The following is a 16,134-nucleotide window of genomic DNA, read 5'->3' on the forward strand; positions in this document are numbered from 1 at the left end:
ATAATAAATAATTAATGAATAAGAGAGATTTATAAAACTTGAAATTATATATAAAAATTGTATATATTTTAATAATATATGAAAAAATAAACATAAACAAAAACCTCTTCTGGCCCTTCCTCTACTTTTTCTTCATGCCTCTTCACCGCCATTGCTCGCCGCCTCTTCGCGGCCGTTGCTTGCCGCCAGTGACCAGTGTGGGATTGTCTTCTTCCAAGATCTTCTCCTCTCCCGCTTCTTCCAACGCCTTGGCCTCATTCCCGTCTCTTTTGATCTCCCGTCCGCCGCCAACGCTACCGCCACCATCATCCACATCTGGATCCCCGCTGAACCTCGCCATTCCCTCCTCCGCATCCACGACTTCGACGCCAACGCCAAATAGCAATGGGACTGCCAGATCGGCCCCCTTTCCCGCTTCTTCAACTTCTACGTTCCCGATCTCATCCACTTCGGCGGATCCCGATCCGATGGCAAGGATTTCTCCATCGGCTTGCAATCCAGGTGCCTCACCGCGGCAATGAAGCAACTCGGTGTGTCCAAGTACTCGGTGATGAGGATCGGCTACGGTGGATACGTGGTGTATCGTTTGGCGACGGATGCTGGGCCAGTGATCATGACATCGGGGATTGGGGTCCGATGTCATGATGCGAAGGCATTGGCCGAGAAGGAGAAACGAGACGTGAGCGATACAAGGTTTGTATACGTGTTTCTCGATATCATTATCTTTATTTCCACGTTGATTTTTGATGAATCTGTTTGATTTTTGTGTTTTTTTTATTTATAATTCTTAGGATGAATCTTCCATATATATATATATATATTTGAATTATCGTTCTGATCTTAGATTTATCTATATATGTGTTGGATGGATTGAATTGTAAGGTAGAGAGCTATCATTGATTTCATCTTCTACACATCTATTCCGTTTCTATGATCTTTCTAGTAAATGGTATTATATGTTTAGCTAATGAGCTAATTGGTTAGGGTTTGAAATTGGGTTGTGGTTCCTCAGTTGTCTATTATTCTATTCATTATCTGCCTTTATACCCTTTTGCTGGATTTTGTTTAACTTCTGGTAATTTTACCTTTCTTTTTCCTGATTGCAACTAGGCATTCTTTATTCAAATCTGTATTTTGATGTGTGGGCATGGAAGAGATTGAGCTAATTATCTAGTTTTCTGTAAGTTTTCATTTTGGAGTTATGCCTTTTCTTTTATTTTTAGATATCCAGGTGATGAATCTTTCTTTCTTTCTTTTTTTTTTTTAATGTTTCTAATTCCATGAAAAGGCACCGATCGACTTGGTCTCCATTATTAATTTTAATATACTACATTTATCTATTCATCCTATTTTCTTTATGCTTCCTATCTGATTTATTGACCACAAATTTGTTCATAAAATATAAATAAGGGCGTCATTTTGGTCTACAACAAAATTATCAGGAATTAAGCCTTAGGCTGTATAAACATTTTAACAGTGGAAAATCTTGCTCTAGTTGTCAACATCAGAAGCTAAATATATTGTGAACCTGAGAATGCTGATACTTGGATCTATGATTCAATAATGGAACATTAGGACCAGATCATGGCTTTTTTAATGGAAATTTGCTCTATTTCTGAACAAGGGAGACACTTTCAACTTGTTAGGTAACAACCATTAGTGAGTGCTGCCATCTGTCTTGCTTTTTATTCTTTTTTCTTTATATGGTTTTGACCTTCAATTGTGAAAGATAATTTTATCAAATTGGTTTTGTATTACCGACTATGCTTTGAAGCATCTATCTAGTAGATGGTATTTATTGGCAATTAAGATATAGGATTTTAATATGTGTTTTATGGCATAATTAGGGAAATAAAGTTGTCCTTATTTAACTTTAAGTTGAATAAATTGTTAATTCTTAGATTTCATTTTGGATTATCTGATGCAGATAGTTGTCAAAGGCGCGCCTCGGGCTCCTCAGGCTCAAGGCTCAACAGATTGCGCCTTTATAGGTGTCAGGCGGGCACTGTTACAAAGGCGCGCGCTTTTGAGCCTAAGCACAAAGCTCAAGGCGTGGGCCTAGGCGCGCCTTCGTAACATCAACAAATTTATTTGGTTATTTTTAAAATATTTAGTTTAACTTTTAATTTTATCCTCACATCTTTGATGATTAAAAATAAAAGAGGCCAACATACAATCAAAGCCATTTAAATTTAGGGTGATTAACACACAACCAACCAAATAGAATCAAAACCTCATCTCTCCTCTTCGGGCCAATCCACTATTTAGATGAAGAGAATGATAAATTTGAAGAGGAAATTGATGATGTTGGATGATGATGGATTTGATGATTTTGATGATAGTCACTAAAATCTAGATTTTATTATATAAGTTAGGATTTGGACTATATACATGCATTATATCATATTATTGCATTTTGTATTATACATTTGAAGATTATTTTTCATATTATTATGTACGTTTTTTTTTCTAATGTCTGATCGTCTTCTATGATATTAATCTTTAGAACATTTAAAACTTTAATACAAATTAATCTTTAGAACAAATATTTTTCAATTTTTTTTAGTGGAAACTAGTGCGCCTAGTGTTAATCGGGCGTGTGCCTGGGCCTTGCGCCTAGGCCCCAGGACCCCCTTGCGCCTGTGACAACCTTGCTGATGCTTCATTTTCAATCAACAATTTTAGAGTTTTAATTTTTGGCTATGGTCATGGTATAAGTTTATGTTAGACATAAGTTTATCTTTCTAACATGTGTTATAAACTTCTAAGATGACAGGTGGCTGTAACTTTGTCTGTAAGTGAGCAAAGATGATTGTTTTGAAAAGTTGGTTACAAAATATCTTGTCAAGGTTTTACATATTTTTTATGCATTTTTTCAGTATCATTGACATGAAACCCAAGTAGGCCCAAGCAGTAAACAATATAAGATATAAGTTTTTGCCTGTCCTTGGTGCTGCTTGTTTAGAGTAGCGCAGAAGTTTATTGTCATTTTGTGCTTTTGTTGGGTCGGATATCTTACATTTTAAATAAAGCCTAATCAAAATCATTATGTAACTTGACCTTAACTTAGCAGGGTAAAGAAAACTCCGATCCTGAAAATGGAAGAAAAGATTGATGGTCAAAACTATATAAAGAAATGGAGGCGCTGACTGAGAAGAAGAAATGAGATGTGAGCAAGATGTGCCAGTCCATACACCACCCTCCCAGATGAATGCCCACTTTCTTACTCCGCGATTTTATTGAGGTAACTGTAACTTTAAACTCACCTTCTCGTATTTGTATTCATATTCATACCCATATTTGTAATTTTCTACTAGGATGTTAGAAGTTGCTTGTAAAGCATGTTCAACCTCTAAATTTGTTTTCTTTTCTTTTACGTATGCAAGTCAAAATTACTCTAAATTTTTGTGAATGAAGATCTATTTCTTTGAGGAAGTGCCACGACTGAAATACTGCTCACTCCTGCCAATTCCTTTGAGCTTCAAAGGATAAAGTTTAGTTAGGGAATATGTTCCTTATTCTACTGTGACAACTAAATTGTATTTAAGAACTTTTAACACTAGGATAATTGGCGTTTGACATGCTTTCCTAACAAATAGCACAGAAGTATAAAGGTGGAATATCACTTAGAGGAATTTGTTAGACCTATAAGCTTATAATTTGGTTATTCATGATATAAATGCCTTTTATTGAGTCCTTGGAGTTTTTTTGTCCGTGGGAGAAATTGCTTCGAAGAAATTCATTAACACATCACAGAATGTGTCATGTGGTTAACAAGACAGTGAAATATGAGCTTCATATAAGTAGAACTTGAGATACAAATCAGGTCCCCAACTAAACAGCTAGCAAAACACAACACATTGGCCTGAAAATGGCAAAAATAAAATTTAAAAAAAAAAAGGAGGAAAGAGGTAAAAGGATTGTAGGAGCTTGTTTTGAAGGAATATTAATTTGAAGACATCATATCTTTAACGTTTTTTTATTGGGATAGTTTGAGTTTTAGGTATGCATTATGAGTGATTGTATGAAAATAGGTCTGAGGTATAAGCAATACAAGTAAATTTGAATGAAGAATAAAACAAGCAAATGCAGATATTGGACAAGAAATTACTCAATAAACAGGATTTGTTGAACATGGATGCTATGGAGGGAATTTGGATGATGCTAATTTAACAGAGATTAATAATTTTTTTATTTATTTTCACTTAATTTTTTTTACATCACCACTCTTTATATCATTTCCCCAACTTTTCTGTGTCAAATGGTTTTTATTTAAATAAAAATTATTTGAAACTAAAAATTTTGATATAATGATCTGAAATGGTATGAACAATGGGATATATTGAAGTAAGTACCCAAAATGAAAATTTTATTAAACAATGATTTGAAATTAACCATGAGTTTCCTTAATGAGGCAGATTATTGGGGTATAGCAGATCTATTGGATGTTTGATATTGAGCTGCTAGAGAGACATGTGCAGTTTCATATATGGGCTCAAGAAACAAAGCTATTTCAAAATGTTCATCAAGTAATCGAGTACGTGTTGAATGTCATGATTAAGGCCGGTATGTGCGTGCTCACGTAGTGTATATAATCTCAAACTCACGGTCTCATGGTATACTCGGCATTATCTCTATTCTTAATCACTTATAAAATGTATATTGCCTTGTGGATCTCCAATATTCTATGGCGTGTCTATGCGGTGCAACTTTTATTGTTACTATCTTGATTGTTTATGTGTAACTATTGAATATTAAGAATTATGAAAGTTGTACAGGTTGAAATTTTTGTTTGCTGATGGACAGTATTGTGTAGTGGTGTACTTTTGTAGCAATTTTGTTGAACCAAGATGTCTTGCCTATTACCCTTTATTCTGGTCTAGGTCATCAGGTGTATGGTTTTCTTATTTTTCTTTTTTCACCAGTAGTTCTGATTCTTTGGTCACTGCATTTTTCAATGGATTAATTGTTAAATTTTGCAAGAATTGCACAAGAAGCACTTACAAAAAAAGGAAAGATCAGTTGCTAAATTGAAATCTATTGGTAATTCCTGTTTTTCTTTCCTGCTGATAAAATTTTCATGGCAGAGGAATCAGGTTGCTGGCAATAACTTTTTTAAATTTGGTGCAATCCGACTTCTCTCTCTCTCTCTTTGTGTCTGGGCTACTGTAATCTAGTTTGATTTGCAATCTGATTCTTGTAGGAAAACAAACTAAATTTGTAAAGAAGTCAGGGGACCATGGAAGCAATGATCCACCCAAGAGGATGAATGGACCTCATCTTTCCAACTCAAAAGGAAATGCCTGTTTGGTAAGAAAGATAATTGCATGTATCCTTTTCTCCTTACCTTCATGTTTGTCTACGCATAATTAAAATCTATTACGTTTCTTTGTCTTGATCATTCTGTAGAATTCCATGAAAGTGAATGGGCATTTGATTGGCTTCCTTATAGGAACTATGCAAGTTTTGATGTAAAATGATACTTGCCTGTGTATCTTGCCAATAGGATGTGGGCTTATAGTTTGAGCTTCTGCATTGTATTAGTTTAAATTATTGACTATTGAGGACTTAATGGTTGTTTCTGCATATTTTTTATCTGGTCTCCATGAGGCAATGATTCTTGGCTTATTCAGGAGTTAGAATTTTGATCAGGTTAGAAGATTGCTTATTCAAAACTTTTATCTATAAGTAATTTAATTCGCTGGAAATTGGGTGGTGATTTTAATATGGATTTATTTATTTAATTATTGTTAAATTATTTTGGAATTCTACTAATTTTTCAGTTAGTATATTTTATCAACTGTAGTTAACGCGTTTTCTGTTAATTTAGGATGAAATAGCAGAAACACTGATAATCAAAAAGCAATGAAAATTGTATTGGGGGTATGGATTTTTATGCTTTTCATAATTGGTGCTTAGTCTCTATGTTTATACAGGTATCTTGGTATCCATGCCTTAAGTTGATGAAGACATACATCTGTGACATCATGCAAATTATTAGATTTTTGTCTACGAACTCCGCATCAACATATATTTTTAATAATATTAACCATTACAACCTTTTCTATCCTATCAAAGATGTGGCAATTGGTTAAATGTTTAACTTCTATTTTACATAATTTGTAGGTACTTAATTTTTTTTATTTTTGCATGCATCTTAATATTTGTAATTTTTTTTAAATGTTTTTTTGTAGGTGATGCTTTTTAGAGGATGGCATCGGTTCTACTTCAGCAAGTCCTTGTTGCTTTATTTAATTGTTAGACATTAAATGAAAGCAGTTTATCTTTGTGTTAGATTTGGTATTGTGGCAAGAATTCTTGGTTGTCAAGATTGAATGGTTGTTTATTTTTGGACATGTATTTTGTAAATATATGTTTGTGATGATGAAATATATATTTATATATATACATATATTGCAAAAACTCTTGGTTATCAAGATTGAAATGGTAGTTTATTTTTTAACATATACCTTATAAATATATGTTTGTGGTAATGTGATAGGTTTTTTTTAATGACATTGATTGTTTTAATTTATTGCAAATTAGTTTAATTGTGTATGAGGTATTAAATTATTAATAATATATTTACAGGTGTAATAATGGTTATATTGACATATTAATTATTAATATAAAGATTTTTACTGACGGTATTGTCGTTGCTAAAACTAAACATGTATTTTTCAGTATACATCTATAGCAACGAATGTTGTAGTCATTGATAAATCAAATGTATTTATTCCAACAAATGTTGTAATCGTTGGTGTAGGTTTATGCTTATGAGATTTTTACTAACGGTAAAAAAATATAGCAATATATATTTTATCATTAGTATAAGGTAAATAAATTTGAAGTTCTTTATCAATGGCCAGACCAATAGTTACAATTATATTCTGTTGGTAAATCCCATTAATCTTTTCTAACAAATCTATATCAGTTGGTATAAATGTATACGCGCGACTTCTACTAATGGTAACAAAATTGTTGGAATAAGTGTTTTTAATGTTGGTATAAGGTAAGCAATTTGATGGTGCTATCTCAACAATATGACCAATAGTTACAGTATATTCCATCGGTAAAACTAATAAATCTATTCCAACAAACACTATATCCGTTGGTATAAGTCTATACCTACAAGACTTTTACCGACGGTAAAAGCAGTGTTGGAATAGGTATTTTTATCGTTGGTATAGAGTTTTGAGACTTTTACCAATGGATTGTTGATTTTTACCAACATTTTTTTATATTGTCACTAATGTCTTGGTGAAATTTCATGCAAGTATGAATGGAAGAAACCCTTGTTCTCTTTTAGTAGTCCTTTCCAAACTACAAGCAAATTTAAGTTGGTAAAACCAAGCATTTATATTTATGTATATTCACAACAAAATTTACTAAATTAACTTAAAAAATAAATAAATAAATAAATAAATAAATAAATAAAAATACCAGCAAGTGTGACAAGAGGTTGAATGCATGCATGCTGAGCAAGAGCTTGAACACAATCATCACGGTTCATACGTAATATGAGACATCTCTCAATCAAATGTTGAACCTGTACACATATATAATAATCATCATCAAATTGAGAAGATAAAATAAAGTAAAACTTGTTCTTGATTAAATAGTCATTAATTAATCACCATTCTAATATAGGCTATATAGCTTTGTGGGTGGCATTGCAAACAAGGGAGTTGAGAATGATGATGACGCATATTGCTTTGTTCTATGCAATAATCATTATTTTGTTGTATATTCACAACAAAATTTATTTTGCTCAGAAATAAGAACAAGAAGAAAAAAAATACAAAAGAAGGAGAAGCTTATACCAAACCACCTTTAGCACCAGTTACAGTCATGAGAGAGAGACAATTGGCTGGAAATGATTTTACCAGTCCAGTTGGAAACAAGGCATTATTAGCTTCAGATGTTATGACATTCATTTTACTGGACATCATTCTATCCAAACGTGCTGTCTCAGGTTCTACGTTTGTTCGTATAACCTTCTCAATCTCCTTTTGCAGATCTGTAGAACCTGAATGAAAAAATGATTGTATGATGCTCCAAAAGTATTCCAGGAAATGTCAAACACCAAGAATAAATATTAGAAGCTGGGTACCAGGAACACTGAGTTTCTATATTTGAAAAGAAAAAATGACTACCATATCTTATAAAGACTCAGCACTCAACATCAAACACACACACACGCACATGAAAGGAAACTATATTGAAGTACAACTTCTATCCAGATTGAGATAACAAAACTGAGTATTGCCAAATCTCATAAATGGATTCTTTAAGCATGGCTCATTGAGGCTGAGAATCGGAATATTATTCAAGAACCTTGTAATAGGTAAGGTAATGAAAACCACAAATTGAAAATAGATACTGGCAAGGAAATATGATAGCTTAAAGAACATAAATATAAGCCCAACAAATATCACAAATAATAGAATAAAAAGGCCTGTCGCATAACACAGCCCACTGAAAATCCAGAAAATTGACAAAAAGCATACCTACAGAATTATTGTTAGTAAATTGCAAATGGACTTGTTCACTTTCCTTTTCACCAGTTTCAAGTATATCTTTCCTCCTCAAATCCAAATCTTCAGAAATTAAAAGGTCATCTACTTCACACATAAATCCGTGAATCTAAAAAATGAATTGACATTCTCAACAAAATTTAATGTCACGTAGATAAAGGAAATCTATATATCAACAAATTCTAATCTCAAAAAGAAAAAAAAAAAAAAGTTCAAAATCAAACCTGAAGAAAGATAGTAAACAGACGACTGAACATTGAAAGCAAAATTCCAGCAGTATCAGCACCATAAAATTCATGGACTATATGAACCAGACCATGCTTGCCAAACTAAGCTTTGGCAATCATTCCATGTATTAATTCATTGTTCAATATAAACAGCTTGTGTTCAGTAAGATCCTTTCCAAAATATTCTTTTGGGATTCTCCCATCTTTTTCAACAGTAAAAGGCTTCCTGCCTCTTGTGACATAGCTGAGAATTGAAGAAATGACCTATATAAATTTAGAAAATTTAGCAAAATACAGGAACACTCATTTTTTTATATATATAATTAGTAACTGAATTACTTTAGAAAATAGAAAAATTTTCAATGCCAATCAATAACATGCACAAAGTATGAACCTACTTTCCAGTCCACAAAGGTTTTGGCTTTAAAATGGCAGGAAAAAGGGGCTGAATCTCGTTGATTGAGCATAATACGGTAACCTTTTCCCCAAATTTAATTACTTGAGAACTGGAAGCAGCAATCGGCACACAGCAAGCATATAGCAGCTGATTGTACTCATCACGGGTAAGAAACATGTCCTTCCTTGTTAGAAGTATAGCGCTGACAATATGGTCCTGAAAAGGCATATAAATAAAAAATTAGAATAACAGATGAATAACAAGTCCAAGCCACGAAGCTCAAACATTTAGAAAACAACTCCTAAAAATATAATAAATGAATACAACTTTGGTTAAACTTCATTATAACACTTCAAGCAAGAAACATTAGAGGATTTTGAGTAATATATATATATATATATATATATTAGTAAGGTAAAACAATAAGATTGAAAACTCTATAAAATAATAGATCTCCCCAAATAGATATTTTTGTACCTAATATAAAATATTAGATGAAACTACGTACAACTTTTATCACTTCGACCAATCTAGCTTCGTGAGTAAATATTAAAACATGAATTTTAATATTTTTAATGGCTTCATTAAAATTTTAACCAGATACCTTTTAGTGAGATAAAAATTACCAAAAATTAAAATTTTTAATTGGAACTAAGCTACTAATTTCATTTCATAATTTAAAAATCAATTGAACCAAGTAATGAATGATGAATGAAATGCAAATCCAATAAAATATCAAAACACATTAAGATAATTACGCTGCATTTACAAACCAACATATTCATTATTCAAGCCAGAATAACAATTAAATCAAAATCAACTCTACTTGTAATTGACTTACTATCTATTTAAACATATTTGAAAAATTTATTATGATAAAATAATATTTTGAGATTTTATTACAATAAAATAATTTTAACAAAATGAACAATCATCATTATGTATACTCAAATTTGCTAATCTCTCCTTAAAAATTTTTATTTCTAAGTTGTTTATAGATATAATATATATCTAAAGATAAGTTGTTTTGAAAATGAACTCAATGGCCTTCTATATGTTGGCCACCTAAAGTCATATATAATATATATAACCACTTAGGAAAATGGTTTAAATGCGTTGTGTTTGGCTGTTCGACATTGCTTTGAGGCTAGTGAGAGATGCTCCAATATTTATATCAGTTCGGAAGAAATTTGGAAGACGATCATGCACTATGAGGAAGCAATCTGCTGGCACAATAAGGAGTATCTGGAGACTTTGTGGAAGCTACTGAGTTTCTTGAATCATCCTAAGATTGAGCTCATTCCTTTTCATTGGAACCGTATTACCGGGGTGCTTGCTGGACATGGTCTTCGGTCGACACAGCTGTCCTTATTTCACATGGGCATGGAGAAACCAAAATGGCTTATGAAGGTGATTAATCAGGCGGGGTTCGAATTTTAATTAGATCTTTTTCCTCTTGTTCCTTTACTGTTTCTTTATTTGGGCTTGAGTCTTGTCGTGTGTGTTGTTGGTTTTTCTTTTGTGGCCTGGTGTATTAGATATCTTATTTGTAAACTTCTTTTTGTCTAATAATATTTAGCTACTCTGGTAGCTCCCCCCCACACAAAAATATATATATATATATATATATATAACCACTATCACCCAAGCATTTTTATATTATTCAATCTAAAAAAGATGAATGACGTGCAACCATAAGGATGTCACTACTGTTTTGAAGATGATACAGTCAACCATAAGATCAATGATGGTGACCAAAACATTTTTGATGTTATCTATATATATATATATATATATATTCTACTATCTGCATTTGTTTGTTAATAATAGAAAAATAAATTAATATGCCTATAACCGTCACACTAGATGAGTGTTAGTGCTATTAATTTGATACGGAAAATTGAGAGTTTGATTCATATTTAAAACATAATTGAGGATTTCGAATGTGTATGTGCTGATTTGTCCATATTGTCTAATAAATAAATAAATACAAAAAACAAAAAATTAAAAAAAAATTAATTTGATTGCTATAAGTATTAGATGTAATTCTCTCAATCTTTCTAGCATTCGGCTAATATTTGTATGTGTAGAACTAGAACCCCATTGTCTAATTAAACATCTGTCAAAATTTTAATGACAACTAGCTAACAAAATAGTAAATGCAGCAAATTCATAATATTTATTAAAAAACTAAAATAATTCAGCTCATTTAACTTGAGACAATAATAGATTATAGATGGGCATTGACCAAAAAAGAAAAAAAAAAAGATGAGCTATTACAAAGTAATTCAAATAATAAAATGCTATTCAGATTCACCACCATACAGATATTCAACCTAATTTCTGTTGCAAAACAGTACTTTAACCTAAACTTTTTTCTGCAGTATCTGCATCTGGATTTTGGCACTTTGCTTTAAAAATGATATATGCCATATCTGACCTACAAAAGCAATTAACAGTGGCTAAAGATTACAAGCACATGTAAATTGAGACATTTCTTTATACACCCCTTGACTAGCACCAGTAGTATCTCAAACAAAATTTTTCATGTACTTGAACACCAAATAAATGTAATCATAAGAAGTGGAAAGTAGCCATGTGTGATGCTGATTGACAAAGAAGGAAAAAAATAAATAACTCATAAGACAGGTACCAAACAGTCCTTGAACTCACATACTAGTATGATTTATTTGACAGCAGTAATGAAACAAGTATTTTGTTTTGTTCCTTGGTTGTGTGGTAAGACAAAAGTTTGGGATATGGACAGATAGTAAAAACAATGAAGAAGAAGAAGAGTAGTGACTTTCATGATCATGATAGGCACCATAAAAAAAATAATATTCTGGCATTGATTCTAGTACAAATGAAAGAAGTAAAGGGGGGTGAGAAAGTGTCAGAAGGAAGACCACATATCCACACAAAGAAAGAAACCAATGATATTTGTAGATAAGTATGGAAAAATTAAATAAAAGGAGGCACTTAAGGTGCATGAAACAGTCTGCAACACCAAAGCATCAGCAGTGATTTCTTTTGACTACTATGATTGTGTGACCCTGCCTTGTTCTTTTCTAGCACTATCAGTCACCTTGATGTGTGCTAATCTATTTTAATTGTCATCTTACAAGCAAATAAGCACAAAAAATTCCACTCACTGCACAAAGACACACACAAAATTAAGGCACACCACTGAAAATCTTAAAAATTAGGCATACTAGACTTTCACTGCAAACAAGCAAAAAAATAATAAACTCTTAAATGAAGTATGGATGAGACATTCCACCAATTTGCAATTTTTTTAATGACTTGACAATTGACATCACAATTTCAAGCAACATCTCTACCTAATGCCACAAATAAGATACGTGAAACAAACATCCAATATGAACAGAAAGTTGTATAGGAAAATCAATTCAACTGCAAGAGAAAGAAGTAAATTTGGTCAAAAATAATTATCCAAGCCCCCACTCACGAGTTCCGATCATGCGAAGCAGTAACAATTTTATTGGATCTCAAGCTCCAATCTATGGCGTATACGATCTGATCATGCCGATTCAAACAAACACAACCAATTAAAAAATTAGAAACTCATAAAAATCACTAAGGAGATCAAATACCATGAAACAACATCATTTGTCAGGGATTACCTTGAAGAGAACGTGCAATTCCTGCCACTTCTCTTGAACCAATTTATATTGTAGAATTCTGTGAATAAATTAACAGATAATGATATGAGAAATTAGACAAACCAATAAAAACAAAACTTGGAGAGGGAATACCTTAGTGACTAATGAGAAGGATTTGGAGCCTGAGAGGCTGATCAACCAGAAAAGGCCACTCGGAGATGCAAGCAAAGATTAAATCCTTCGGTGCTGCCTAGAAATCAAGCAATCTCCACACCCAACCCTAATCGATCATGGAAACCAAAACCAAATGAAGCTCGAGTGCCTTCTCTCTCGCTCGCTCGCCAAATGGAGAGGGATTCGAGGCTTCAAAGAAGAGAGAAGCGAATAGCAAGATCCAAAAAAAAATAGGAAGGAGATGATCCCAACTGTGAGGAAGCTTCAATGAGGGCTAGGGATTAGGGTTGGTGAGCAAGATAGTTGGGGCCGGGGCCGGAAGCTCAAGGAGCAGCATCCATGGTGAAGTGTGATAGTGAAGAAGAAGAGAGATTAGGGGTCAGGATTTTACAGGGGAGAGAAGAAGAAAAAAAGAAAAAGAAAAAACAGAGTTGTACCGAATGGTCAACTGAGGGTCGTGAATGGTGAAGAGGAAGAAGAAGAGAGATTGGCTTTGACGTCCATCCAAGGGCTTGGATTTGATCTGGGCTTCGAATCCCAAACATATATTATATTATATTAAAAGCAGTGTTTTCTTTTCACTCTTCACTCAAACATGTATTATATTATATTAAAACATTAAAGGAGGAATATATAGAGTAAGTGTGAAAGTAAGTCAACTGATACCCTTTCCATGGATAACCCCCAAAAGGCCTACAACACCATAACATTGTCATTCCCTATGTAGTTGGAAAGTAAACAAATTTTTTTCTGTACATTAATCATCTCAATTATACTACTTTTCATATAAATTTTTATATATATATATATATATATATATATATATATATGAACTCTTGGTCCTCCTTTTCATTTATTGCTTTTACATGTGTTTATTAATCTGAGCTTCTCTGAGGGAACAAGTACATCCTTACTACGAAACTATAAATATTTAGGACTGACTTCTTTAAGATATGAAACTTTAGGACTGGGCACTTCTTTTCTTATCCTTTTACCACCACATGCCATTTATTTATGCCATGCTTAGGAAGGAGTGCCCCTGCACCAGATATTTTCTTTTCTTTTCTTTTCTTTTTTCTTTAAAAAAAATCAATAACAATAAAATTGAACTGCCCTTCAATCATAAATTCAGATGGGAGCATCACAGTGTTGCTGGATAAACAGAACAGTAAGTTCAGTTTTAAGACTGATTGCAGTAACACACATTACATACACATGCATGATTATATATCACGTGAAAGAAAAAAAAATAGAAACAAAGACATAATTATATATCAGATAAATATTTATTAATAAATTTATGAATGTTTTTTTTGGAAAAAAAATTATTTTATGATTTTACTTTTTTAGCAAATATTTGAATTGTGTAAATTATTATATTTATATTTTTGGCACCGTATTTGGCACGGTAATAATATATTAATATATTTATGTTTCTAGCACCGTATTTGGGACGGTTTTAATATATTAATATATTTATAATTTTGGCATTGTATTTAATACGACATTAATCAATTTACTATATTTGTATTTTTGGCACTGTATTTGTCACGGTATTAATAATTTACAATATTTATATTTTAGCACGGTATTTAGTACGGTGCTAATATATTATTATATTTATATTTTTGGCACCGCATTTGGCACGGGATTAATATATTATTATATTTATATTTTTAGCACTGTATTTGGCACCGTATTAATATATAAATATATTTTTATTTTTGACACGGTATTTGGTATGGTGTTAATATATTATTATATTTATATTTTTGACACTGTATTTGACACAGTATTAGTATATTATTATATTTTATATTGTTGGCACGGTATTTGTCACCATCTTAGTATATTGTTATATTTTATATTATTGGCATGGTATTTGACACGGTATCAATACATTATTATATTTGTATTTTGGCACGACATTTGGCACAATATTAATACATTATTATATTTGGGGTTTTAGCATGGTAATAATATAATTATGTTTTTTAAAAAATATGTTTAGCATTGCATTTGGCACTGTCATGTAAAATTATTAAATTTATATATTTGGCACGGTATTAGGCAAGGAATTAAAAAATATTTTAAAAAAAATTCACATATTTGACACGGTTTCTTAGTTCCGTATCAAATGCTATAACAAATTTATCACGATTTTGTTTCCGTGCCAATTTTACTGTGCCGATTTGAAAATTTTCTTGTAGTGTACATTGTTTAAATAATAAACAAAAAATAAATTAATTCAACCAAAAGTATGTCGAGATCCTAATTAAATTTCAAAATAAGAGAGAGATAGTACTTGGGCATAATTGGCATCCGAAGCATTCCTGGAAGGCGGAAAAGTATGACTGCCATATTTCTCGATATAAGACCTGTGTCACCATCATAATCTAACAGCACAACGCAATGCAAGTATAATGGTAACATGTAAGGAATATAGAACTTCGCACAAATCAACAAGAAATGTAGGTGATGATCAAAGAGCAGAGTTAGAACAATGAACCTTCATTAGACTGGGCATTGGTAAGGGCAACATCAAAATCCTTGCCGCAATCCAAACGCTTGAATTTGATTATCCTATTTTTCAATTCTCTAACAGATATGTAAGCCCCTCGATGGAGATATCAAAGTTATCTATCTCACTTTTGATCTACACTGGCTATTTGGTTAACAGTAAGTAGGTGTAAGTAGAAGTGAAGTAACTAGTTTTACATATGGCCAACGACCTGCGGGTCTATTGGTATACGGGTCGCCGATAGAGCTCTCACCGAGTGGTGAGAGTTCGATTCTCGGCTGAGGGCACATTTCTGGGAGTTGTGAATAGTGGTTGTGTACGAGTGGTTCCAGCGCCCACGTGAGCGCGGCCTCATCTCCACTTATTCCACCGAGGCTTGTGCACGTCCCTGAGGTCTCTAGTGGGTTCGCCCCGCTTCTCTTCCCAAAAACTAGTTTTACATGTGAAAGTTACTTTTTGGTATTTGGTTTGAGGTAAAAGTACATTTTACCTGTAATACTAGTTACTTCTCACCCCTATTATGCAGTGATTCAACTCACAACAAAAATGGCTGTAAGTTGAAATACTGTAAAACATTTCTCTTACAGTCACCCTATGTTAAGCCCAAGACAGAGCTTCATCTCCAACCGGTGGAGATCAGGCCGGCGACAAGCGA

At 32.6% G+C, this 16,134-nt stretch overlaps 1 protein-coding gene and 1 pseudogene across 5 annotated transcripts; one reads left to right on the plus strand and one right to left on the minus strand.

Moving 5' to 3' along the window:
• The first annotated feature begins 382 nt into the window (after positions 1–382).
• LOC120277645 lies at positions 383–4,409 on the plus strand (annotated as a pseudogene).
• A 2,240-nt stretch (positions 4,410–6,649) lies between these two features.
• On the minus strand, positions 6,650–13,472 carry LOC120276715 (DNA-directed RNA polymerase I subunit 1-like). 5 transcript variants are annotated; one of them, XM_039283392.1, is made up of 10 exons: positions 12,938–13,472; positions 12,806–12,863; positions 12,631–12,698; positions 9,163–9,377; positions 8,762–9,028; positions 8,511–8,646; positions 7,832–8,029; positions 7,638–7,720; positions 7,444–7,549; positions 6,650–7,323 (listed from the first exon to the last, which is right to left on the minus strand). In XM_039283392.1, the coding sequence occupies exons 5-10, from the start codon at positions 8,792–8,794 to the stop codon at positions 7,250–7,252; spliced, it is 630 nt and encodes a 209-aa protein (XP_039139326.1). In that variant the 5' UTR covers positions 8,795–9,028; positions 9,163–9,377; positions 12,631–12,698; positions 12,806–12,863; positions 12,938–13,472; the 3' UTR covers positions 6,650–7,249. The 5 variants fall into 5 exon arrangements, 2 of the variants coding, with proteins under 2 accessions (XP_039139326.1, XP_039139327.1); XM_039283393.1 differs by lacking the exon at positions 7,638–7,720 and having other exon boundaries at positions 6,652–7,323; positions 7,824–8,029; positions 12,938–13,470; XR_005541362.1 differs by lacking the exon at positions 7,638–7,720 and having other exon boundaries at positions 7,009–7,323; positions 12,938–13,467.
• Positions 13,473–16,134: the final 2,662 nt, after the last annotated feature.

Source organism: Dioscorea cayenensis, chromosome 15 (genome assembly GCF_009730915.1).
Source record: "Dioscorea cayenensis subsp. rotundata cultivar TDr96_F1 chromosome 15, TDr96_F1_v2_PseudoChromosome.rev07_lg8_w22 25.fasta, whole genome shotgun sequence".
NCBI classification, from domain to species: Eukaryota; Viridiplantae; Streptophyta; class Magnoliopsida; order Dioscoreales; family Dioscoreaceae; genus Dioscorea; species Dioscorea cayenensis.

Excerpts from the sequence above, each read along its gene's own strand:
- LOC120276715 (XM_039283392.1), bottom strand. The coding sequence starts at position 8,794 with ATGTTCAGTCGTCTGTTTACTATCTTTCTTCAG. Across the intron at positions 7,721-7,831 it reads GACTGTAACTGGTGCTAAAG|AACAAAGCAATATGCGTCAT; the intron begins GTGGTTTGGTAT and ends ATTATTGCATAG. Across the intron at positions 7,324-7,443 it reads ACCTCTTGTCACACTTGCTG|TTTGGAAAGGACTACTAAAA; the intron begins GTATTTTTATTT and ends ATTTGCTTGTAG.